This window comes from Ranitomeya imitator, chromosome 9 (genome assembly GCF_032444005.1).
Source record: "Ranitomeya imitator isolate aRanImi1 chromosome 9, aRanImi1.pri, whole genome shotgun sequence".
In the NCBI taxonomy this organism is placed as follows: Eukaryota; Metazoa; Chordata; class Amphibia; order Anura; family Dendrobatidae; genus Ranitomeya; species Ranitomeya imitator.
In genome coordinates this window covers 30612624-30635781 of record NC_091290.1, presented here as the reverse complement: position 1 = coordinate 30635781, position 23158 = coordinate 30612624, and the positions used below count along the sequence as shown (strand labels likewise).

The 23158-nt window shown below is 45.8% G+C and overlaps 1 protein-coding gene across 2 annotated transcripts in view; it reads left to right on the top strand.

The window, feature by feature from the left end:
• PC (pyruvate carboxylase) overlaps positions 1-23158 on the top strand; it is a 358273-nt gene that overhangs the window by 43407 nt on the left and 291708 nt on the right. For both annotated transcript variants that reach the window (XM_069740167.1, XM_069740166.1), the window contains exons 2-3: positions 13037-13172; positions 16047-16231. In XM_069740167.1, the coding sequence (XP_069596268.1) occupies positions 13037-13172; positions 16047-16231 (321 nt within the window). The remainder of the gene's footprint in view (positions 1-13036; positions 13173-16046; positions 16232-23158) is intronic.

Genomic DNA, 23158 nt, shown 5'->3' with positions numbered 1-23158 from the left:
CTAAAATATTGGAACGAGATAATATAGAAGTGCGGCTATGCCGATTCTTGGTGGGAAAATAAAACAATAGCGCTGGTGGGAAGAGAGTTTGCCTTTGTTCTATTGAGCATGAAGTGTGTCCAAATTGGCTGTAAAATGCTCATCCAGCAAATGTGGTTTGTCTTCCGAAAGAAGGAGTATCTGTTACTTCGAAATGCGTCGAATAAATCCGTATGTTCAATAAACCTTTGACGTTTTCTATACACCAGCGCAGGAGATATCCACAAATGCTCCTAATCTTCATTCCAATCGGTGTGACAGCCCGTGGATCCACAGCAGCCGCACATAGATTTAAAACGTTTTCAATAATGGATCAGGTAGTACAAGCTGATACAAATCTTTTAAATTTGTTTTGTCGGATAAGACCCTATTTGCGATATTTTCTCCCTAGTGTTTTTTGTAAATAGGAAAATGTGACTACTCTCCGGCACTCTCCAATCCTTTCAGATTAGGCACAAAGTTCGGAGTAGCTCTCCAATCCATTCAGATTAGGCACAAAGTTCGGAGTAGCTCTCCAGTTCATTTAGATTAGGCACAAAGTTCGGAGTAGCTCTCCAATCCATTCAGATTAGGCACGAAGTTCGGAGTAGCTCTCCAATCCATTCAGATTAGGCACGAAGTTCGGAGTAGCTCTCCAATCCATTCAGATTAAGCACAAAGTTCGGAGTAGCTCTCCAATCCATTCAGATTAAGCACAAAGTTCGGAGTAGCTCTCCATTCCATTCAGATTAGGCACGAAGTTTGGAGTAGCTCTCCAATCCATTCAGATTAGGCACAAAGTTCGGAGTAGCTCTCCAATCTATTCAGATTAGGCACGAAGTTCGGACTAGCTCTCCAATCCATTCAGATTAGGCACAAAGTTCGGAGTAGCTCTCCAATCCATTCAGATTAGGCACGAAGTTTGGAGTAGGTCTCCAATCCATTCAGATTAGGCACAAAGTTTGGAGTAGCTCTCCAATCCATTCAGATTAGGCACGAAGTTCGGAGTAGGTCTCCAATCCATTCAGATTAGGCACAAAGTTCGGAGTAGCTTTCAAATCCATTCAGATTAGGCACAAAGTTTGGAGTAGCTCTCCAATCCATTCAGATTAGGCACGAAGTTCGGAGTAGGTCTCCAATCCATTCAGATTAGGCACAAAGTTCCGAGTAGCTCTCCAATCCATTTTTTCCGATTTGTGCCTAGCAGCTTTTGATTTCATCCTTGATTTATACCAGACATGTCTCATAATCCTACCTCAGAAAAACGGGAGAGAAAATTCCCATCGCACTCACATTTTCGGAAAAACTTTTTTATTTTCCGGAGTGCCATTCCAATGATGCTATGAAACAAAGGAAAACGGTCTTAGGAGCGCATGAAAGAGACACAGACCAGAGATGGGGTTAAACCACAACGCGTTTCGACGGAGGATCCGTCTTCATCAGGTGGAACATCCACCTGATGAAGACAGATCCTCCGCCGAAACGCGTTGTGGTTTAACTCCATCTCTGGTCTGTGTCTCTTTCATGCGCTCCTAAGACCGTTTTCCTTTGTTTCATTGCTCCCATTCTCCATTGGAGGTTCTCGGCTGGAGCTGCGGTAGAGACCCGACATTCTGTCCATCCCTGGGCTACTTCCTAAGCGCTTCACATGACCGCTCATCACTGACTCTCATTCCAATGATGCTGACCGACAAGAAATATCCAATGCAAAAAAAAAAAAGGTGGACAGGCACATCCGATAATAAAAAATATTCAAGCTTTATTCCAAATACATATTTTTAAAAATCCATACAAGGATGATGTGGTACAAGAACATCTCTGACGTGTTTCTGGAGCAATTATATTTTATTATTGGATATGCCTGCCCACCTTTTTTTGCATTGGATAAGCCTGCCTCATAGTAGATCCTGGCATACAGGTCATTTCTGTTCTCCCTAAAAAGCCCCAAAAGTTAATAAATTATGAGAACATTGTTTAAACAGTCGTTCATTTTCTGATGACACATTCCCTTTAAGGAGTTCTATCGAAAATGAAAAGTTCTCACTTATCCAAAGGAAAGGTGACATCTTGGGGATCGCTGAGGGATCGTTCGATGGAACCTCCATAGAATCCAAGAACAACACTGAAACCCCACTGCATTCTAACTACGGACCTTTAGAACTCTATTTTTGGGGAATGATGTGGTCTCAGTGGTGAAAGCCCCATTAATCTGAAAGTCATCATGTATCCTGTGGGTAGGATATAACTTTTAATATTGGCAGCAATCCTTTAATGATTTGCTAAGCAAATTCTTACTTCCCCCTCATCCCACAACTATTTAAATTCATAGTGGTCCAGTTTATTACATCCATAGGTTGTATGGTTGGACTGTGTTTTTTTCCATTTCCATTTAAAGGGAATTATCAGCAGGTTTTTGCTATGTAATGTGAGAGCACCCTGATTCCGGCAATGTGTTACTTACTAGGCTGTGGGGTGTAGTTTCAATAAAACCAGTGTTTTATCAGCAGGAGATTATCATTGCTGGACTAGGTGTCTCCTGCCTCCTGGTCCTGCTCTGTATAACCCCGCCCCCAGCACTGATTAGCAGCTGTCAATGTATAGTGTGGGCGGGGCTATACACAGCTCTGCATTCTGAGCTCCGCTAGATATGCAGCAGATAAAAGAGTGATTGTACCATAACAGCAAGGGACACATCGCTGGAATCAGGATCTCAGTCCTTACATCATGCTGTTCTCAGATTACACAGCAAAAAAAAAAACTGCTGACAGATTCCCTTTAAAACCAGGATTTCTATAGAAGGTCTGAAAGATTAGCTGGCTATATGTTACACCACAAAACATATAAAATATGTTATTATTTCCAAGGCAATACCAGCAACTCATAAAGGGTTATATGTCCTAGAGGAACTATAGATTGTGGATCCTTTGATACATTGTATCATTTCATCTAAATAATAAAACTTTATTTCTTTACATAGAAAGTATGCAATGTTGTTGTGAAACTTCGGCAGCCATGATACTCTAATGCAAGGTCAATGGAGCAGAAATGGACCAAACAACCATTTCATCTTGAAGGTCAGAGCCTTTCCAACTCATCCTCCGAGACTTGCATTATAAACCCCCTTTGTTTCTTACGAAAACGCTTGAAAGTGCTCTCTGTCACATAATAGGTCTCTAGGCGGTTATTGATCACGTTGAGCTGAGCTATCAATATTGCAGGATATATATTTTATGGCAAAAGTGTATAATCCATCATGTTTAGCTTCTTTTCCTACTAATCAATACTTTTTTCTAACTGGACACCAAGTATGAGCTAGTGACCATGAGGTTGGATCTGTTGGGATCACTAAATATTTCTCTTAATAGCCTTCTTGCTATTGCTCAGATGACTGAGATTAGCACAATCCAGGTTGCCTGCCTCTATCTCAGAAAGCCACAACCACCATAATTATGGTCAATACATTAACTCTCATTATTGGATTGAGCCAAAGTATTAGGGCATGTTCACACACCCCGTTTTTGCTGCATTTTTCAAGCCAAAAAATACAGTATTTTACTGCTCCAGCAAAGCGAATATGATCACTGAAGTCTCATTCGTAGGTTCCTTATTTCTTCTTTGCAAACGCAATTCAGAGACTTCTCGATGCATTAGGACAGTGGTCTCCAACCTTCCTTACCTTGATAGCCAAATTCAGCTCTGAGAGGGGGCCGCAAGCCTAATCTAGAGACCCCTGGTTAGATAAACCCCTTCACCCCTCCCCCTGACACAGTATTGATACTCTGACCCTCCATTATTGGTATTATTACAGCCAGAGTTTTCACTCAAAGAGAACATACTAACATCCTAGGGGGTCCCACCTTCCCCCAATTTGGTCTCTTTGCCACAAGCACCCACGGCACTGTCAAATCTTGCTTTACGCACCTCCTCCTCTGGTTGGCAGTATCATCCTATCACCAGCTTAACATAATTACTTTATCTACCCACTCCTCTTCCAATACCAATACATGGGCATGCTGATCCACTCTTCTGTTCAGGGCTACTCACAAAAGTCACCATCTGAAGGACTTCTCTTCTGGTACTGGTTCTCCAAGCTGGCAGATAGTTGTCTTGTGAGCCTCACAAAATCGGCCCATGGCGCTCCTCTTCCAAGACCGATACATGGGAATGTGCATCTGCTCTTCTGTTTGAGGCTACTCACAAGTCACCATCTGGAGGACTTCTCTTCTGGTACTGGTACGCCAAGCTGGCAGATAGTTGTGAGCCTCACAACACCGGCCCATGGCGCTCCTCTTCCAAGACTAGCACATGGGCATGTGGATCTGCTCTTCTGTTTGAGGCTACTCACAAAAGTCACCGTCTGGAGGACTTCTCTTCTGGTGCTCCAAGCTGGCAGATAGTTGTGAGCCTCACAACACCGGCCCATGGCGCTCCTCTTCCAAGACCGATACATGGGAATGTGGATCTGCTCTTCTGTTTGAGGCTACTCACAAGTCACCATCTGGAGGACTTCTCTTCTGGTGCTCCTAGCTGGCAGATAGTTGTGAGCCTCACAACACCGGCCCATGGCGCTCCTTTTCCAAGACTGGTACATGTGCATGTATATCCACTCTTCTGTTTGAGGCTACTCACAAAAGTCACCATCTGAAGGACTTCTCTTCTGATGCTGGTGCGCCAAGCTGGCAGATAGTTGTGAGCCTCACAACACCGGCCCATGGCGCTCCTCTTCCAAGACTAGCACATGGGCATGTATATCCACCACTCTTCTGTTTGGGGCTACTCACAAAAGTCACCATCTGAAGGACTTCTCTTCTGATGCTGGTGCGCCAAGCTGGCAGATAGTTGTGAGCCTCACAACACAAGCCCACGGCCCTTCTCTTAGATTGTCAGAACCTCTGACAATCAGTGGTTGCTGCACAGGTCAGAATCTCGACGTGTCCGAGGAGCTGCTGTTTATAGCCCCATACAGATGGTCGTAATGCAGCTGCTAGTTTGTATCACTACCAGCAACATGATGTCAACTCATTAGTCTTGCGGTCGAGGAGGAAATTGTGGTCATCCTAACCGTTTGGAGGAAATCCAAATATTTGGTTTCCTGCTTTCAAAACATCTGCCTGTGTGCAGATAGCCTGAGGGTAAAGGGAGGCATAAAAATCCACTGATCTTGGCTATCGCATGTGCATATTGGGTGTCCAAATTCTTCCACCTGTTGGGGGAAAAAAAATCAAGCATGTTGGATTTCGACATGCTCAATCCTTTGTTCTGATTGGAGGATTCTGGGCAACACTTTCCTCCGCAGACAGAAGACACTCGCATGACCCACCAAACATTCCTGTGTTTGGAACACCGGAGAAGAATATCAAATGGCCGGGTGATCTGAAATTGAAGGTGTACGGACATCTTTACTGCTTGTTTCACAGCTTTGAGAGTCAGAACAGATTTATACTTGTGATGATACAATGTATCTAGGTCATTGAAGAAACCCATTAAAATCGGAAGCGGTGACATCTTTTCGTTTTAACTTTTTAGAGAACAGAGGGTAATCAGCAGCTGACACTTATAGTTGACCGTTTTGTCTACATTTCTACTTGTTTCAGTGCATACATTTAGACCTACATACTGTATATAATACTATAAGCATTATGCTCAAATTTAGTAAAAATATCTTTTATATAAAAGGAGATGATAGATGATTGCCAGAATAATAGAAGACAGAGGAGAAACAGCAGAGAAATAGTAATAATTAATAAGACTTTATGTAGTCAATCATGGAGTTAGAAGCAAATCTCGCTGGTGCTAACCTCTTAAATGCCGCTGCCATGATTGACCGCGGCGTCTAAGAAGTTAACTCCAATCCTAACCATCCATAACCCAGCTGGCGCCCATACTGTACAGCGCATGCTCAGCTCTCGAGCCTGCTCCATTTGATAAGTGCACACATATGATGTGAATGCACAAGATATTAACCCCTTTCCAACATATGATGCACAGTTACGTCATATGTCGGGTCCCTGACTTTGATGCGGGCTCACAAGTTGAGACGGCATCTTTCCTGGCAGATGATGGCTGTTTTATTCCACCATCATCATCATAAAAGCCGTGGGTGGAGCTGATCTCCACCAGTGACTGTTAACCTTTTAAATGCCGCTGTCAATCTCTGACAGTGATATTTATTTTACGCCGGCAGGGGGGGTGCGTCATTCTACACGCCAATCACATGATCGAGGGGTACCGATGGGGTGACATGACAGCTGAGGGTCTGCGTGCTTGTCATGGTGGTTCTCCTGTGAAGCCAGCATCATAGGAGGCAGTGATTTTCGATATACATAGCAGGTCTCCAAAAATGGCGACACAAGAAAATGTTTATATATATTTTTTTTTTTTATAAATTTCCAGATTTTTTTTAACAACTGAAATAATAAAGAACAAAACTATACATGTTTGGTATCTACGTAGTTGTACTGACCCAGACAATCATATTGCCAGCTCAGTTTTATTATATAGTGAACAAGGTAAATAAAAATACAAAAATACGATTGAGAAATTACATTTTTTTTCGCAATATCAACTCACTTGGATTTTTTCCCGCTTCCCAGTGTATTATATGATAAAGTGAATGATGTTAATTCAAAAGGACAATACGTCCTGTAAAAAAAACAAGCACTCATATGGCTATGGGGCCGGAAAAATAAAAAAAAGTTATGGCTCTTGGAAGAAGGGGAGGAAAAATTGAAAACAAAAAAAGGAAACTGGTCGCGGTGGGAACGGAATGGCTGAACATTTCATATATCAGAGTGTAAGGAGAACGTTTCATTGATTCTTCCGCGGTCATGAGTTTCACAGAATGGGTGCAGCATGGAAGAAGTCCAGCAGACACAAGTGGGGTGTAATAGGGGTAATGAGAGATGTAAATCAATGGCGGAATCACACAAGTCAGACAGTAGGTGAAGATTGGAGCATAGGACAAGAGTGCAGCATTGTAAAAAGTCTTATACAGTGAAGGAAATACCGCATTTTTCGGACTATAAGACGCACTTTTTCCCCCAAAGAATTGTGAGGAAAATGTTGGGTGCGTCTTATAGTTGGAATGTAGGCTTACCGGTTGGTTGTGGCAGTAGTGTGTCGGCGGCAGAGGTGCTGGGATGATGAGGCACGGCGAGAAAGCCGTGATTCACCCGGCTCTGCTACTCGCCTTGAATATCGGGCCGCGGCATCACCTCACCTGTGGAAGGGACTCTGCTCACGCCATACCGGTCACTGCGCCTCATCATTTTCAGGAAGATGGCCGCCACCACTGAGAAACCCGGCTCTGCTGCTCGCCTTGGATACCGGGCGGCGGCGTCACCTCACCTGAGTAGGTGACCGCACCTCTGCAGCCTCCACACCACTGCCGCAACCCCCTGCATGGACGCCAGGCCGCGGCGTCGCCCACCTAAGCAGGAAGGGACCTGGCTCAAGTGCATGCCGTACCGACCACCGCACCTCAGCATCACCTCACCTCTGCCGCCACCATGCCTCCTGTGACCCTGCTCTGCCACCGCCAGCCCTAAGGTAAGATACCTTAAATTCAGACAATAAGACAGACCCCCATCTTATAAAAAAAATCTTTTTTTCTGCAATTTTCACCCCAAATTTGGGGTGCGTCTTATGGTCCGGTGCCTCTTATAGTCCGAAAAATACAGTAAGTATTTGATCCCTTGCTGATTTTGGAAGTTTGCCCACTGAAAAAGACATGAACAGTCTATAATTTTAAGGGTAGGTTAATTTTAACATTGAGAGATAGAATATCAAAAATAAAATCCAGAAAATGACATTGTATAAATTATATAAATGTATTTGCATTTTGCAGTGAGAAATAAGTATTTGATCCCCTACCACCATTAAGAGCTCCTAATCAACTCGTTACCTGCATTAAAGACAGCTGTCTTACATAGTCACCTTTACAAAAGACTCCTGTCCACAGACTCAATTAATCAGTCAGACTCTAACCTCTACAACATGGGCAAGACCAAAGAGCTTTGTAAGGATGTCAGGTACAAGCTCATAGACCTGCACAAAGCTGGGATGGGCTACAAAACCATAAGTAAGACGCTGGGTGAGAAGGAGACAACTGTTAGTGCAATAGTAAGAAAATGGAAGAAATCCAAAATGACTGTTGATCAACATTGATCTGGGGCACCATGCAAAATCTCACCTAGTGGGGTATCCTTGATCATGAGATCAGCCTAAAACTACACGGGGGGAACTTGTTATTGATCTCAAGGCAGCTGGGACCACAGTCACCAAGAAAACCATTGGTGACACATTGCACCATAAAAATGTAAAATCCTGCAGTGCCCGCAAGGTCCCCCTGCTCAGGAAGGCACATGTGCAGGCCCGTCTGAAGTTTGCCAATGAACACCTGGATCATTCTGTGAGTGATTGGGAGAAGGTGCTGTGGTCAGATGAGATGAAAATTGAGCTCTTTGGCATTAACTCAACTCGCTGTAATTGGAGGAAGAGAAATGCTGCCTATGACCCAAAGAACACCATCCCCACTGTCAAGCATGGAGGTGGAAACATTATGTTTTGGGAGTGTGTCTGTAAAGGCACAGAACTACTTCACTGTATCAATGGGAGAATGGATGGAGCCATAAAATCCTGAGTGACAACCTCCTTCCCTCCGCCAGGAAATTAAAAATGAGTCGTGGCTGGGTCTTCCAGCAAGACAATGACCCAAAACATACAGCCAAGGCAACAAAGGAGCGTCTCAAAAAGAAGTACATTAAGGTCATGGAGTGGCCTAGCCAGTCTCCAGACCTTAATCCCATAGAAAACTAACGGAGAGAGTTGAAGCTCCGAGTTACCAAGTGACAGCCTCAAAATCTTAATGATTTAGAGATGATCTGCAAAAGAGGAGTGGAGCAAAATTCCTCCTGACAAGTGCGCAAACCTCATCATCAGCTACAAAAAACGTCTGACTGCTGGGCTTGCCAACAAGGGTTTTGCCACCTAGTAATAAGTCTTGTTTGCCAGAGGGATCAAGTACTTATTTCTCACTGCAAAATGCAAATAAATTTATATAATTTATACAATGTGATTTTCTGGATTTTATTTTTGATATTCTATCTCTCAATGTTAAGAATTAACCTACCCTTAAAATTATAGACTGTTCATGTCTTTGTCAGTGGGCAAACTTACAAAATCACCAAGGGATCCTATAATTATTTCCTTCACAGTTGCAGCAGCAGGCTTTGCGTCTACGGTAAATGAAAAAATAAAAAGCGTCAATAGGCAAAAAAAAAAGTATTAAAACTTCAAATGTATATTGTGATGTACCCACTGATTTCCAATGAATGTCAGAGAGTGGTTAGCACTGTATGGTGGCTCAGTGGTTAGCACTGTATGGTGGCTCAGTGGTTAGCAATGTATGGTGTCTCAGTGGTTAGCACTGTATGGTGGCTCAGTGGTTAGCACTGTATGGTGGCTCGGTGGTTAGCACTGTATGGTGTCTCAGTGGTTAGCATTGTATGGTGGCTCAGTGGTTAGCATTGTATGGTGGCTCAGTGGTTAGCACTGTATGGTGGCTCAGTGGTTAGCACTGTATGGTGGCTCAGTGGTTAGCACTGTATGGTGTCTCAGTGGTTAGCACTCTATGGTGGCTCAGTGGTTAGCACTGTATGGTGGCTCAGTGGTTAGCATTGTATGGTGGCTCAGTGGTTAGCCCTGTATGGTGGCTCAGTGGTTAGCACTGTATGGTGGCTCAGTGGTTAGCACTGTATGGTGGCTCAGTGGTTAGCACTGTATGGTGTCTCAGTGGTTAGCACTGTATGGTGGCTCAGTGGTTAGCACTGTATGGTGGCTCAGTGGTTAGCACTGTATGGTGGCTCAGTGGTTAGCACTGTATGGTGGCTCAGTGGTTAGCACTGTATGGTGTCTCAGTGGTTAGCACTGTATGGTGGCTCAGTGGTTAGCACTGTATGGTGTCTCAGTGGTTAGCACTGTATGGTGGCTCAGTGGTTAGCACTGTATGGTGTCTCAGTGGTTAGCACTGTATGGTGGCTCAGTGGTTATAACTGTATGGTGGCTCAGTGGTTAGCACTGTATGGTGGCTCAGTGGTTATAACTGTATGGTGACTCAGTGGTTAGCACTGTGCGGTGGCTCAGTGGTTAGCATTGTATGGTGGCTCAGTGGTTAGCATTGTATGGTGGCTCAGTGGTTAGCACTGCAGTCTTACAGCACTGGGGTTCTGGGTTCAAATCCCATCAAAGACAACATCTGCAAGGAGTTTGCATGTTCTCCTTGTGTTTGTTTGGGTTTTCATCCGGAATCTCCTGTTTTCTCCCACACTCCAAAGACATACTGATAGGGAATGTAGATTGTGAGCCCCAATGGGGACAGCGATGATAATGTCTGTAAAGCGCAGCGGAATTAATGGCGCTATATGAGTATGATAAATATTTTACATAGGTCTTGTTACATTCTTGGTGTACAAAAGTCAATGTCACTTGCACTTATATATGTGTGTATAGATGCATGAAAAAGGGTAAATGAAACCGCTCAGCCCCAGGCCATGAGCTTTCATGGTTACACTGCAACTCTGAGGCTATGTGCACACGTTCCGGATTATTTGCGGATTTTAAGCGTTTTTGCGCTATAAAAACGCTATAAATCCGCAAATAATCCGCATATTTTATGCATCCTATCATTTTACATGAATTCCGCAATTTTAATGCACATGCTGCGCTATATTCCGCACAAAAAACGCTTTGCGGAAAAATAATGAGCATGTCCATTAATTTTGCGGAATTTGCGCGGATTTCCCACTGGCTAAGCAGTGAGAAATTTTTGGGAAAATCCGCGCAAATTCCGCGGTAATTCCGCGGTAAAACCGCGGTAATTCTGCATGCAAAATTGTTGCGGAATTCTGGCAGAAATGTCCGGATTTTCTCCGGAAATTTCTGCTTGAATTCCTGAACGTGTGCACATAGCCTTAAAGATCATGTAGGAAAAGCCGTCCAAGCAGTAAAATGGTTACTGAAGTATATTTATAAATATTTCAAAACTTTTTACATTTATATTAACAAATACATCAAAGTTTATACACAGACTCAGGTGCCTGATGAAGGAGTTAAATCTAATCCGAAACGTACTGTTCCAATAAACTTAAAGGGCCGATACGAAATTAAATTTTATTTTACTCCCCAATCTCTATTTAATGTCATAATCTCATCTTTTTTTCTTATATAACTTAATTAAAAAGTTGCTATCCTTCCCTAACTACTCTAACTGCCTTATTTCATTTTTGTTTTTACTACTACATTTTGATGACATTTCATTTGAGAATCCCCGTTGCATGCTGGGATAGTCAGACAAGTCATCACAAGGGGGCAGAGGCTGTTTTTTTTTCAGTGCACAGTGACAGTGCGCTCCCTCGCTGGCTTTAATCAGAAGTGATGAGCCAACAACAGAGCGCACTGTCATTGCACAGTGTAAGTAAAGAACGGGCTAGCATGTACCAGCACCGCCCCCCACAAGTGACCAATGAGTGTCTGCGAGGGACATTATGTACCTGCTTACTCTCAAGGACCGCAGGAGTATGGGAAATAAAAACAGGCATGCACTAACTGCAGCTAATAAAAGGGGATCTCACTAGAGTTGGTGCAAAATGATTCGCAGGATCCTGGATCATTGACCACATCCGTAATCTGTGGCCAACCTCTGACCTCTCGGCGCCCACGTCTCTCCTCTCATTAGTAGTCTGTGGTATTTATTGGATGGTGACATTTAGTTGAAAGAAAAAAAAAAGTGCTAAAAAAAGTCTGACTAACGCCTCATTATTATTTGTAGTAACTTTATGGGGAGAAAAAAAGTCTCTGGCTCTCACTTTTAAGCTTTTTTTTCCCCCTTCTACCTATACTGTGTGGTACTGGTGTGCAGACATGTATTTCTACGTACCAGTACAATATTCCTGGGAAATTAGAAATTACCATTTAGATCTTTTGGTGGAGAAAATTCCCCGTTATAAAGTGGCGCAGCCTGTGGCTCACTGTTAGTGTTTCTGCCCCTGGGGCTACAGGACGTAAGAAAGGGCAAGTGTCATAACGGTGAAGGAGGCCATCTCAGGGAGCATTGTCCAGCTGGCAGGGACAGTGATAAATGACTCTGCAGCATATGCGCTGCGCCCTAAGGGTACGTTCACACTAGCGTTGCGCCGCCCTGCGTCGGCGACCCAACGCGCGACGCATCGAAAAACGCGCGCAAAAACGCGCGCGTTTTGCGACGCGTGCGTCGTTTTTGACCAAAATCGGACGCACAGAAAATGCAACTTGTAGCGTTTTCGTGCGTCCGACGCCAGCGTCGGAAACGACGCACACGGCGAAAAACGCAAACAAAAAGACGCACGCGTCCCCTATGTTAAACATAGGGGCGCGTCGCCGACGCAACAGCGGCGCAACGCTAATGTGAACTTAGCCTTACAGAGGAGGGCGATTTTTTTGGCAGAGACGATGCACCCGGGTTTCTAGGCCAGTTTCTCCTCTTTCTAGATATCCCTATTATCATTGCTCCCTTCACTACATGTGACAGTCCCCATCCCTGCTGACACCATGATGTTTGCACTGCTGACAGCCTCTGTGACTGACACTGCCCCCGTCTGATCCCGGAGCGATCTGCTCCTCTGTGCGCGCAGCTGTCACTTATATAGTCCACGTCAGCCCGCGGGACACGCCCCTATCCCTGAGTCCCTCTGGACCAATCAGAATGTGTTCTCCACAAAAATGGCGGCCTCCGGCCCTCTGACGCAGACATCCCTCTATTACCACCTTGTATAAGACTTTCCCCTGTCGCCGGTTTCATCCATGTGAGAAGCAGCTAATATAGTAGAGTCGGGAGCCGGCACTGTCTCAGCTGACGCCAGCAGGCTCCACACTCCCAGCGTGCGCCTGGCATCTATCGGCGACCGACCACGATCCAATTCCCCGACGAGCAGAGCGATCTGCTGTGTGTCGCGTTGTGTGACCAGTGTTGTCTCCTCTCCAGATGCTGCAGCTGCGGTGTGTGAAGGGAGGACTGCGCCTCCTCGCTGTCAGACGTGTCTCTGTGCCGCGGGCAGCCTTCCAGAGCGGCCAGCATGTGGAGTACAAGCCCATCAAGAAAGTTCTGGTGGCCAACCGAGGTAATGAGGCGCCCGAGAGGGACTCACCAACTTTACTGCACTCACAGAGGGCTGCACTAGTGATGGGGGTGTGTGTGATCAGGGCTGCACTAGTGATGGGGGTATGTGTGATCAGCACTGCTCTAGTGATGGGGGCTGCACTAGTGATGGGGGGTGTGTGATCAGGGCTACACTAGTGATGGGGGGTGTGTGACTAGCACTGCACTAGTGATGGGGGTGTGTGTGATCAGGGCTGCACTAGTGATGGGGGTATGTGTGATCAGCACTGCTCTAGTGATGGGGGCTGCACTACTGATGGAGGGGTGTGTGATCAGGGCTGCACTAGTGATGGGGGTATGTGTGATGGGGGCTGCACTACTGATGGAGGGGTGTGTGATCAGGGCTGCACTAGTGATGGGGGTATGTGTGATCAGCACTGCTCTAGTGATGGGGGCTGCACTACTGATGGAGGGGTGTGTAATCAGGGCTGCACTAGTGATGGGGGTATGTGTGATCAGCACTGCGCTAGTGATGGGGGCTGCACTAGTGATGGAGGGTGTGTGATCAGCACTGCTCTAGTGATGGGGGCTGCACTAGTGATGGAGGGTGTGTGATCAGCACTGCTCTACTGATGGGGGCTGCACTAGTGATGGAGGGTGTGTGATCAGCACTGCTCTACTGATGGGGGCTGCACTAGTGATGGAGGGTGTGTGATCAGCACTGCTCTAGTGATGGGGGCTGCACTAGTGATGGAGGGTGTGTGATCAGCACTGCTCTAGTGATGGGGGCTGCACTAGTGATGGAGGGTGTGTGATCAGCACTGCTCTAGTGATGGAGGGTGTGTGATCAGCACTGCTCTAGTGATGGGGGCTGCGCTAGTGATGGAGGGTGTGTGATCAGCACTGCTCTAGTGATGGGGGTGTGTGATCGGGGCTGCACTAGTGATGGGGGTGTGTGATTGGGGCTGCAGTAGTGATGGGGGCTGTGTGATTTGGGGGGGGGGCGGGTGTGTGATATCAGGGCTGCACTAGTGATGGGGGCTGTGTGATTTGGGGGGCGTGTGTGATCGGGGCTGCTCTAGTGATGGGCGCGTGTTCGATCAGGGCTGCACTAGTGATGGGGGGGGGGATGTGTGATCGGGGCTGCACTAGTGATGGGGGGGATGTGTGATCAGGGCTGCACTAGTGATGGGGGGGATGTGTGATCGGGGCTGCACTAGTGATGGGGGGATGTGTGATCGGGGCTGCACTAGTGATGGGGGGATGTGTGATCGGGGCTGCACTAGTGATGGGGGGGATGTGTGATCGGGGCTGCACTAGTGATGGGCGCGTGTTCGATCAGGGCTGCACTAGTGATGGGGGGGGATGTGTGATCGGGGCTGCACTAGTGATGGGGGGGATGTGTGATCGGGGCTGCACTAGTGATGGGGGGGGGATGTGTGATCGGGGCTGCACTAGTGATGGGGGGGGGGGATGTGTGATCGGGGCTGCACTAGTGATGGGGGGGATGTGTGATCGGGGCTGCACTAGTGATGGGGGGGGGATGTGTGATCGGGGCTGCACTAGTGATGGGGGGGGGGGGATGTGTGATCGGGGCTGCACTAGTGATGGGGGGGGGATGTGTGATCGGGGCTGCACTAGTGATGGGGGGGGGATGTGTGATCGGGGCTGCACTAGTGATGGGGGGGGGATGTGTGATCGGGGCTGCACTAGTGATGGGGGGGGATGTGTGATCGGGGCTGCACTAGTGATGGGGGGGATGTGTGATCGGGGCTGCACTAGTGATGGGGGGGGATGTGTGATCGGGGCTGCACTAGTGATGGGGGGATGTGTGATCGGGGCTGCTCTAGTGATGGGGGCGTATTCGATCGGGGCTGCTCTAGTGATTGGGCATGTGTGATCGGGGCTGCTCTAGTGATGGGCGCGTGTTCGATCAGGGCTGCACTATTGATGGGGGGCCTAATTGGGGCTGCACTAGTGATGGGGGATGTGAGACTGTCCCTCTCTGATCACCAGGTCAGAGCTGCAGGTACACTCGGGCTGTGCGTTGTCAGTGTGCAGTATATACATGTGCTGCTGGCCGGGGACGGACCCTCCTCCTCCACGTCCCTTATATAGTGAGCAGCGCGCTCCTCTCTGTTGGTGCCGGCTGCCATGTGCTCGGCCGTCTTCTAACAGGTGTTTGGCTCAGTTCTCCCTGATGTCAGGAGATCTCTGGCTGCAGAGATGATGGAAATATATTTATCTCCTGCTCCTTTCTTCCCAATAAAAAGAACGGACCCCTGCCTGATCCCCCCCCCCCCCCTCTGCCTGTCTCCCCCCCCCCCCCCCCCCCCCCCCTGTGCCTGATCCCCCTAATAAGTCATTGCGACCTGTCGCTGAGAAGAACCCATGATATCAGTGTGAACTGTGCTAAAAGGGGTGTTGTAATCCACAGCACATGTCTATGACGGGCGATCACAGGTGGTGCGTCCAGTGATGGCTGTATGCCTCTTCTGCACGGCGGGGTGATGCAGGTGACTGTGGCCGCCTCCGCCATGTGACCCCATGTATTGGGCATTATTCTGTGCTGTAGCAGTGGCGTACTGCCATCTTTGCTTCTGCGCGGTGGTTGAAGTCGCCTTGCGGCCCCAGCTGATGACATTACAGTGGCACATAGTTGCCCGGACACGTGTGATTGGCAGGTGTTGTGCACTCGCCCTGCCGTAATACCGCCTGATGGTGCACGCCTCCCGGCAGACATGTGCCCTGCTTCCTCCAACAGACCCATAGATTCTAAAAATCTGCAGCTTCCACGAAAATGCAGAGAAAAGGACACTGGGGCGCACTCCTGTCCTCTAACTTCCACCGTACTCAAGCGCTGGCATCTGACTTCTCTCCTTGTTTCCCTGCGCAGGAGAGATCGCCACCAGAGTCTTCCGGGCATGCACGGAGCTGGGCATCAGAACAGTGGCGGTGTATTCGGAGCAAGACACCGGGCAGATACATAGACAGAAGGCTGATGAGGCCTACATCATAGGGAAGGGATTGCCCCCGGTCCAGGCTTACCTCCACATTCCTGACATAATAAAGGTGGCCAAGGTAAGTGCCGTATTCCGTGTAGGTGGGGACCTGCTCTATAGAAATAGAGAAAAGTCATAATTCATATATATATATTTTTTTATGTTTTTCTATTTTGAGCGCCAAGGAGTTCAGAAGGTTCTGTGGCACTTACCAATAATCTATTGTCTGACTTCATGTGATCCTGGCACTTATCCGTGTCTGTAGTCTCCTACGTGGACAGCTGGTGATGGTTTTAAATAGGGCAGGCTGGTAGTATATGCTAGAGCTGGGCACTGGCATGTGCTTAAAGGGGTTATTCCCGTCCTCATTAATGGGTACAGTTAGTTAAAGCTTCTGAATCCAAGCAATTTTTCAATTTACTGCTTTTTAAACTTTTCAGCCGTTCTTGAGATACTTTTCTTTCGTTTGCAGCTCGTTGCCTTGGACACCGACCACTGCTGCTTAGACAGCAGAACATGCTCAGAGCTTACAAGCTATTTTCTGATGAGCTTGTAAGCACTGTTTTTGAAGCTAGAGGGAACTGTTGGCTCCTAAATCCCAGCCAGCTTCAATGAAAGTGCTTAGACTGCAGTGGTGGTCGGTCTCTTAGGCAACGAGCTATGGTGAAAAGAAAAGTGTTAATATCTCAAGAATGGCTGAACATTTTAATAAGCAGTGAATTACAAAATTGCTTGTATTTACACCTTCTATCCAAAAATACAATTTTTATGAAGAGGGAAGAACACTTTAAGGCTATGTTAAAACGATCAGTGTGCTGTCCACGTGTATAACTTAAAATGCGGTGATCTATGAAAGTTAATATAATGATGCACATCTGCGTGGAAAAAAAATTGCAGCACCCCTCATTGGTATTGAGGATGAGACAGTGGTATTTTTAATGGCAGATGCTCCCTGGGATATAAAATATGTAGAAAGCCTCTTCAAAGAAGAAAACAGGATCTCTGTTAGCAGACAACTGTTTTGGTCTTTTTGCCTCTCATTAGTGCAAAGAACACGGCTGGCTGGGAGCTGGAGGAGAGGCCTTTAACATGTCAGAGACTTGTCAGAGTTTGTCATTGTTTCACAAGTGGGTAGTGATCTCCTCTGATCTCTGGGATGTGTGTTCTGTGGTGGTGCTCTTCTGTATACGACCCTTATATACAGCTCGAGCTCCAGAGCTACGGTCATCATCAGAGCATTGTGGTTCCTAGATCCAGCTGATCACAGCTTCCCACATGTCTATGGGGTTTTCACCCCCATCCAGATGTGTTGTATTGTAAATCTTACTACGTGTGAACATGGCCTAACATCTACTTTATCTCGAAATTATGTTGTCTTACCAACCAAAACATCAGTTCTAAGTGCCAGCTGCAGGGTGTCTCCCTTCTAATTGTCTGTTTGACGGTCCATTGCCCGTTATGAAATGTAATCAGTCTCTAACAGCACAGACTGTGACCCATCGCAGGAGGTAGGGGGCAGGGTCTCTGTTTCTGGGCACGAAGTAGGGGGCAGGGTGTCTGATTTGGGGCAGGGTGTCTGTTTCTGCACGGGAAGTAGGGGCAGGGTGTCTGTTTCTGCACGGGAAGTAGGGGCAGGGTGTCTGTTTCTGCACGGGAAGTAGGGGCAGGGTGTCTGTTTCTGCACGGGAAGTAGGGGCAGGGTGTCTGTTTCTGCACGGGAAGTAGGGGCAGGGTGTCTGTTTCTGCGCGGGAAGTAGGGGCAGGGTGTCTGTTTCTGCACGGGAAGTAGGGGCAGGGTGTCTGTTTCTGCGCGGGAAGTAGGGGCAGGGTGTCTGTTTCTGTGCGGGAAGTAGGGGCAGGGTGTCTGTTTCTGCGCGGGAAGTAGGGGCAGGGTGTCTGTTTCTGCGCGGGAAGTAGGGGCAGGGTGTCTGTTTCTGTGCGGGAAGTAGGGGCAGGGTGTCTGTTTCTGCGCGGGAAGTAGGGGCAGGGTGTCTGTTTCTGCGCGGGAAGTAGGGGCAGGGTGTCTGTTTCTGCGCGGGAAGTAGGGGCAGGGTGTCTGTTTCTGTGCGGGAAGTAGGGGGCGGGGTGGAGAAACCTGCTTTCAGCTCTGGGGAGTCAAACCAATGGGCAAAGGAAACTGCAATGCATGCTTGGATGTTAAAGAAAATGAAGTTAGTGGATAGCGCTGGCAAAATGCTAATAAACAGCCATTTAACCAGAATAACTTGTATGGCGACTTGCCATACAGGAGAATTGGGACAGTTCCTGGACATATTTCACTGCTTTGTGCACCAAAACCAGTTGGGGCCGATGATCCTGCCTGTAGAAAGGCTTTGTCTGGAAGGACAAGATTTAAGTAACATTTATCCTGACTTCCTGCAATTTCACGGCTTGTAAAGATAAAGGACCCACCTGTAAGAATGCCTCCTAATCTGGTGTAGACCATTCCAGGAACCAATTCGTTTTTTTTGGATGCAACCCCAGGCCCCAGGTCATATCCCATATATGAGGTAATATAATCTCAAAGATGAGGAAATTGCCACTATATGAGGTTATGTAATCTGATATATGAGGCGAGATCCTATATATGAGGTAATATAATCCGATATGAGGTAATATAATCTGATATGAGGTAATATAATCTGATATATGATGTGAAATCTGATATGAGGTAATATAATCCCATATATTAGGAGATAGTCAATATAATCTGATATACAATGTGATATCTGAGATAATATAATCCCATTTATGATGCAATATATGAGGTAATATCTGTTGCATGGGGGTAATATAATCTCCATATATGAGGCAATATCATTTTATATGTGATATTACCTAATATATTGGATTATATTATCTCATATAAAACTATATTGCCTTATATATGGAGATTATATTACCCCGTGCAACAGATATTACCTCACATTGGATATTACCTCATATATTGCACCATAAATGGGATTATATTATCTAAGATATCGCATCGTATATTAGATTATATCACCTCATATATTGACTATTTCCCAATATAATGGGATTATATTACCTCGTATATCTGATCTCACATCATATATCAGATTATATTGCTTCGTCTATTGGCAATTTCCTCATACATTGGATTAGATTACCTCATATATGGGATCTCGCCTCATTTATCAGATTAAATAACGTCCTATATTGGCAATTTCCTCATCTTTGAGATTATATTACCTCATCGGATAGCAAATCGTATATTACCTCATATATTGGATAATATTACCCCATATATGGGGTTATATTACCTCATATATTGGATATTACCTCATATATTGGATATTACCTCGTACATCGGATTAAATTGCATTATTTGAGACTAGGCTACGGTACTTCATATAACAGATACTACCTAATACATTGGATTATGTTATCTGTTATATGAAGTACCGTAACATAATCCCAAATGATGCAATATAATCCAATGGACGAGGTAATATCCCGTATATGAGGTAATATTATCCAATATATGAGCTAATATCCAATATGCCGTATGGTTTGATATCTTATATATGAGATAATACAATCAGATATGTGAGGAACTATCCAATATATGAGGTAATATAATCCGAGATATGAGGTAATATAGACATATATAAAACAATATCTAATACTAGATGGTGGCCCGATTCTAACGCATCGGGTATTCTAGAATATGCATGTCCTTGTACTATATTGCCCAGCCACGTAATATACAGCACAGAGCCATGTAGTATATTGCACAGCCACGTAGTATATTGCCCAGTCACGTAGTATACAGCACAGACACGTAGTATATTGCCCAGACACGTATGTAACAGGTTAAAAAATAAAAAAGAAACATACTCCCCATCCGAAGAGCCCATTGTAGTTCCGGCGCTTGTGTCCGGTCCCAGGATTGGTATGAGCGTAGGACCTTCCATGACGTCGCGGTCACGTGACCGTGACGTCATGGAAGGTCCTTCTCCCATAGCATCTTTGGAAGCGGAACCTGCCGCTTGCAGTGCCGAGGAGAGGACGAGACGGCGGAAGGTGAGAATAAGTTTTTTATTTTTTTTATTATTATTATTATTATATCGTTTTACTATTGATGCTGCATATGCAGCATCAATAGTAAAAAGTTGGGGACACACAGGGTTAATAGCGGCGGTAACAGAATGCGTTACCCACGGCATAACGCGGTCCGTTACCGCCGGCATTAACCCTGTGTTAGCGGTGATCGGAGGGGAGTATGCGGGCGACAGGCACTGACTGCGGGGAGTAAGGAGCGGCCATTTTCTTCCGGACTGTGCCCGTCGCTGATTGGTCGCGGCAGCAATGACAGGCAGCTGCCGAGACCAATCAGCGAATGAATAACTGTGACAGACAGAAGGACAGACAGACAGACAGACGGAAGTGACCCTTAGACAATTATATAGTAGATGAGGTGAAATAATCCCATGTTAAATAATAGAACGCAATATATATGGTGATACCCGTATATGATGTGATATAATCCAATATGTGATGTAATATAGTCTGATATATAAGGTGGTACAATCCCATTTATGAGGCAATATCCGATATGAGGCAATATCATCTGATATATGACGAAATATCCAATATGAGGCAATATCTGTTGCATGAGGTAATATAATCCCCATATGTCAGCCAATATAACCCTGTATAAGAAAATGTAATCCAATATATTAGGTAATATCTGGTAGGAGTCTTTCAGATGTCCATGTCTCTGGTACGTGTGGTGACAGTCTTCACACGTAGACCCATTCAAGTGAATGGATCTGTGCACATGTCAGTGTGTTTGCACGGACCGTGTGTCTGTCGGCAAAACACGCTGACATGTCCGCTTTTTAACAGCAGCGCGATCTGCAAAACGTCTTGCACACTGATGACACACCGATGATATCCATGTGTTATCAGTGTGACACATGCTGGTGACTGGGAATCAGCGGTACTGTTCGGTGCTGAAGACCGCTTTCATCGCTCTCCCCTGCTTGCACTGTGTGATAAATTTTTCACGGAGATCTGCAGTGAACTCACTGACTTTTTCTCACGTTGCTGAGGTCACCGCAGTTCAGCCCGGCTGGGAGCGCAGCCTCAGTGACCTGCGGTAACCTCAATGATGTCACTGATGCCTCGCTCGCAGTAGCTGCTCCTGCTCCCCCACCTCCCCATCCACAGCAAGTACATCCAGACTATAGGGCTATGTGCACACGCTGCGGATTTTGCTGCGGATCCGCAGCGGTTTCCCATGCGTTTACAGTACAATGTAAACCTATGGGAAACGCAATCCGCAGTGCACATGCTGCGGGAAAAAAAACGCGCGGAAATGCAGCGGTTTACATTCCGCAGCATGTCAATTCTTTGTGTGGAATCCGCAGTGGTTTTACACCTGCTCCATAATAGAAAACCGCAGTGGAATCCGCACAAAAAACGCGGTAAATCCCCAGGAAAAAAACGTGCAGTTTTTGCCCTGCGGATTTATCAAATCCGCTGTGGAAAAATCCACAGAGGATCTTTCTACGTGTGCACATACCCTTAGACGCACCCCCCATTTGTCTCCAAATTTTTGAGGAATAAAGTGCATCTTATAGTCCAAAAAATATGGTAAATGTATTAGATTATATATTTTTTTTGAGTGTGTGTGAATGAAGACTGCAGACAGGCTTGGTGGTTACATTGAGTTAAAAAAAAAAGAAAAAAAAAAAAAGTTGCAAAACATACTATACGTATACATTTTTTGCTTATTTTTTGCTTTCCCCCCCCCCCCCCCTTAACTAAATGTAACCACTAAGTTTGTCTGCAATCTTCGTTCATTTTTTTTCCTCACCTGTTTTCTGTGCCCTCAAAGATCCTTTCCCCCTTCTCCGCTACAGATCTATGTACAGTCCATAAGGCACCATGCACATTTGACTAAAGTTGGCCAACAGTTTAATTTGTATGCGCCCTCTTGACTCTCCAATGACACCTGAATTTCAACAGCTGTTCCATTTCAGCTTTGTGGGAGAAAAGCCTCCGCCAGAGCAGTTTGGCAGCGGCTCTGTCATAGAGAACACTGGAGCTCTTGGCCGAGATGAGCACTCCATTTCTGGGGGAGTTGGGGTAGAAAACTGTTTTTGTATTTTTTCCATTCATCCGATAGCTATCTCGTGTGTTTGGGGCCTTTAACCCTGGAAGACGAGAACAGAGAAAAACGGCTTTGTAACATTTTTGCAGATCACTCAGCTAGATAAAGGACTTGCAAACTCAGCAACAGCAAAGGAATAGAACCTTTATAATAAAACAAAAACCACTTTTTGCTTTTATAAAATGCAAAAAATATATAACTGCAAAGTTATACCTAGCTTTTATTACAGAATTACACCTCCTACCAGACCCAAAAATGCATTTACATGAAATTCAGTATTATCAGACACAATGACAAACTTCCACCGGTCCAGAATGGTAGGTATGGAGTTCACCCAGCATCCAATGATACGGAAGCAAGAAAGTATCAGCGGCTACCAGGGCAATCTTTTCATGGCTTTATTAAAATAAATATATGTAATTTTTTTTTTGCCCACATATATAATGCAGGGAATGTCCTGAGTCCTATTATGTTCAATTAGCGGCTTAGGCTGCTCTGTTTGCAGGAGACTTACCGTATTAAGATGAAGAGCCGCGTGTCTTCCGCTAATCCTCGGGTTTCTGGTGTTTAATTAGGATTCTGCTTATATTTGTGTGTTGTAGAGTAATTCCTCCTTCTTTCTTCCTCTTATTTCCCAGTTATTCGTTATGACCCGAGCCATGTTCATTACTAGTGATGAGCGAATATACTCGTTACTCGAGATTTCCCGAGCACGCTCGGGTGTCCTCGAGTATTTTTTAGTGCTCCGAAATTTATTTTTTTCTTGCCACAGCTGAATGATTTAGGGTGGTTTCACACTTGCGTTTTTGTCTCCAGCGTTTTTTGCACAAAAAAAAGGCATGCGTTTTTTTCCCTATATTTAAC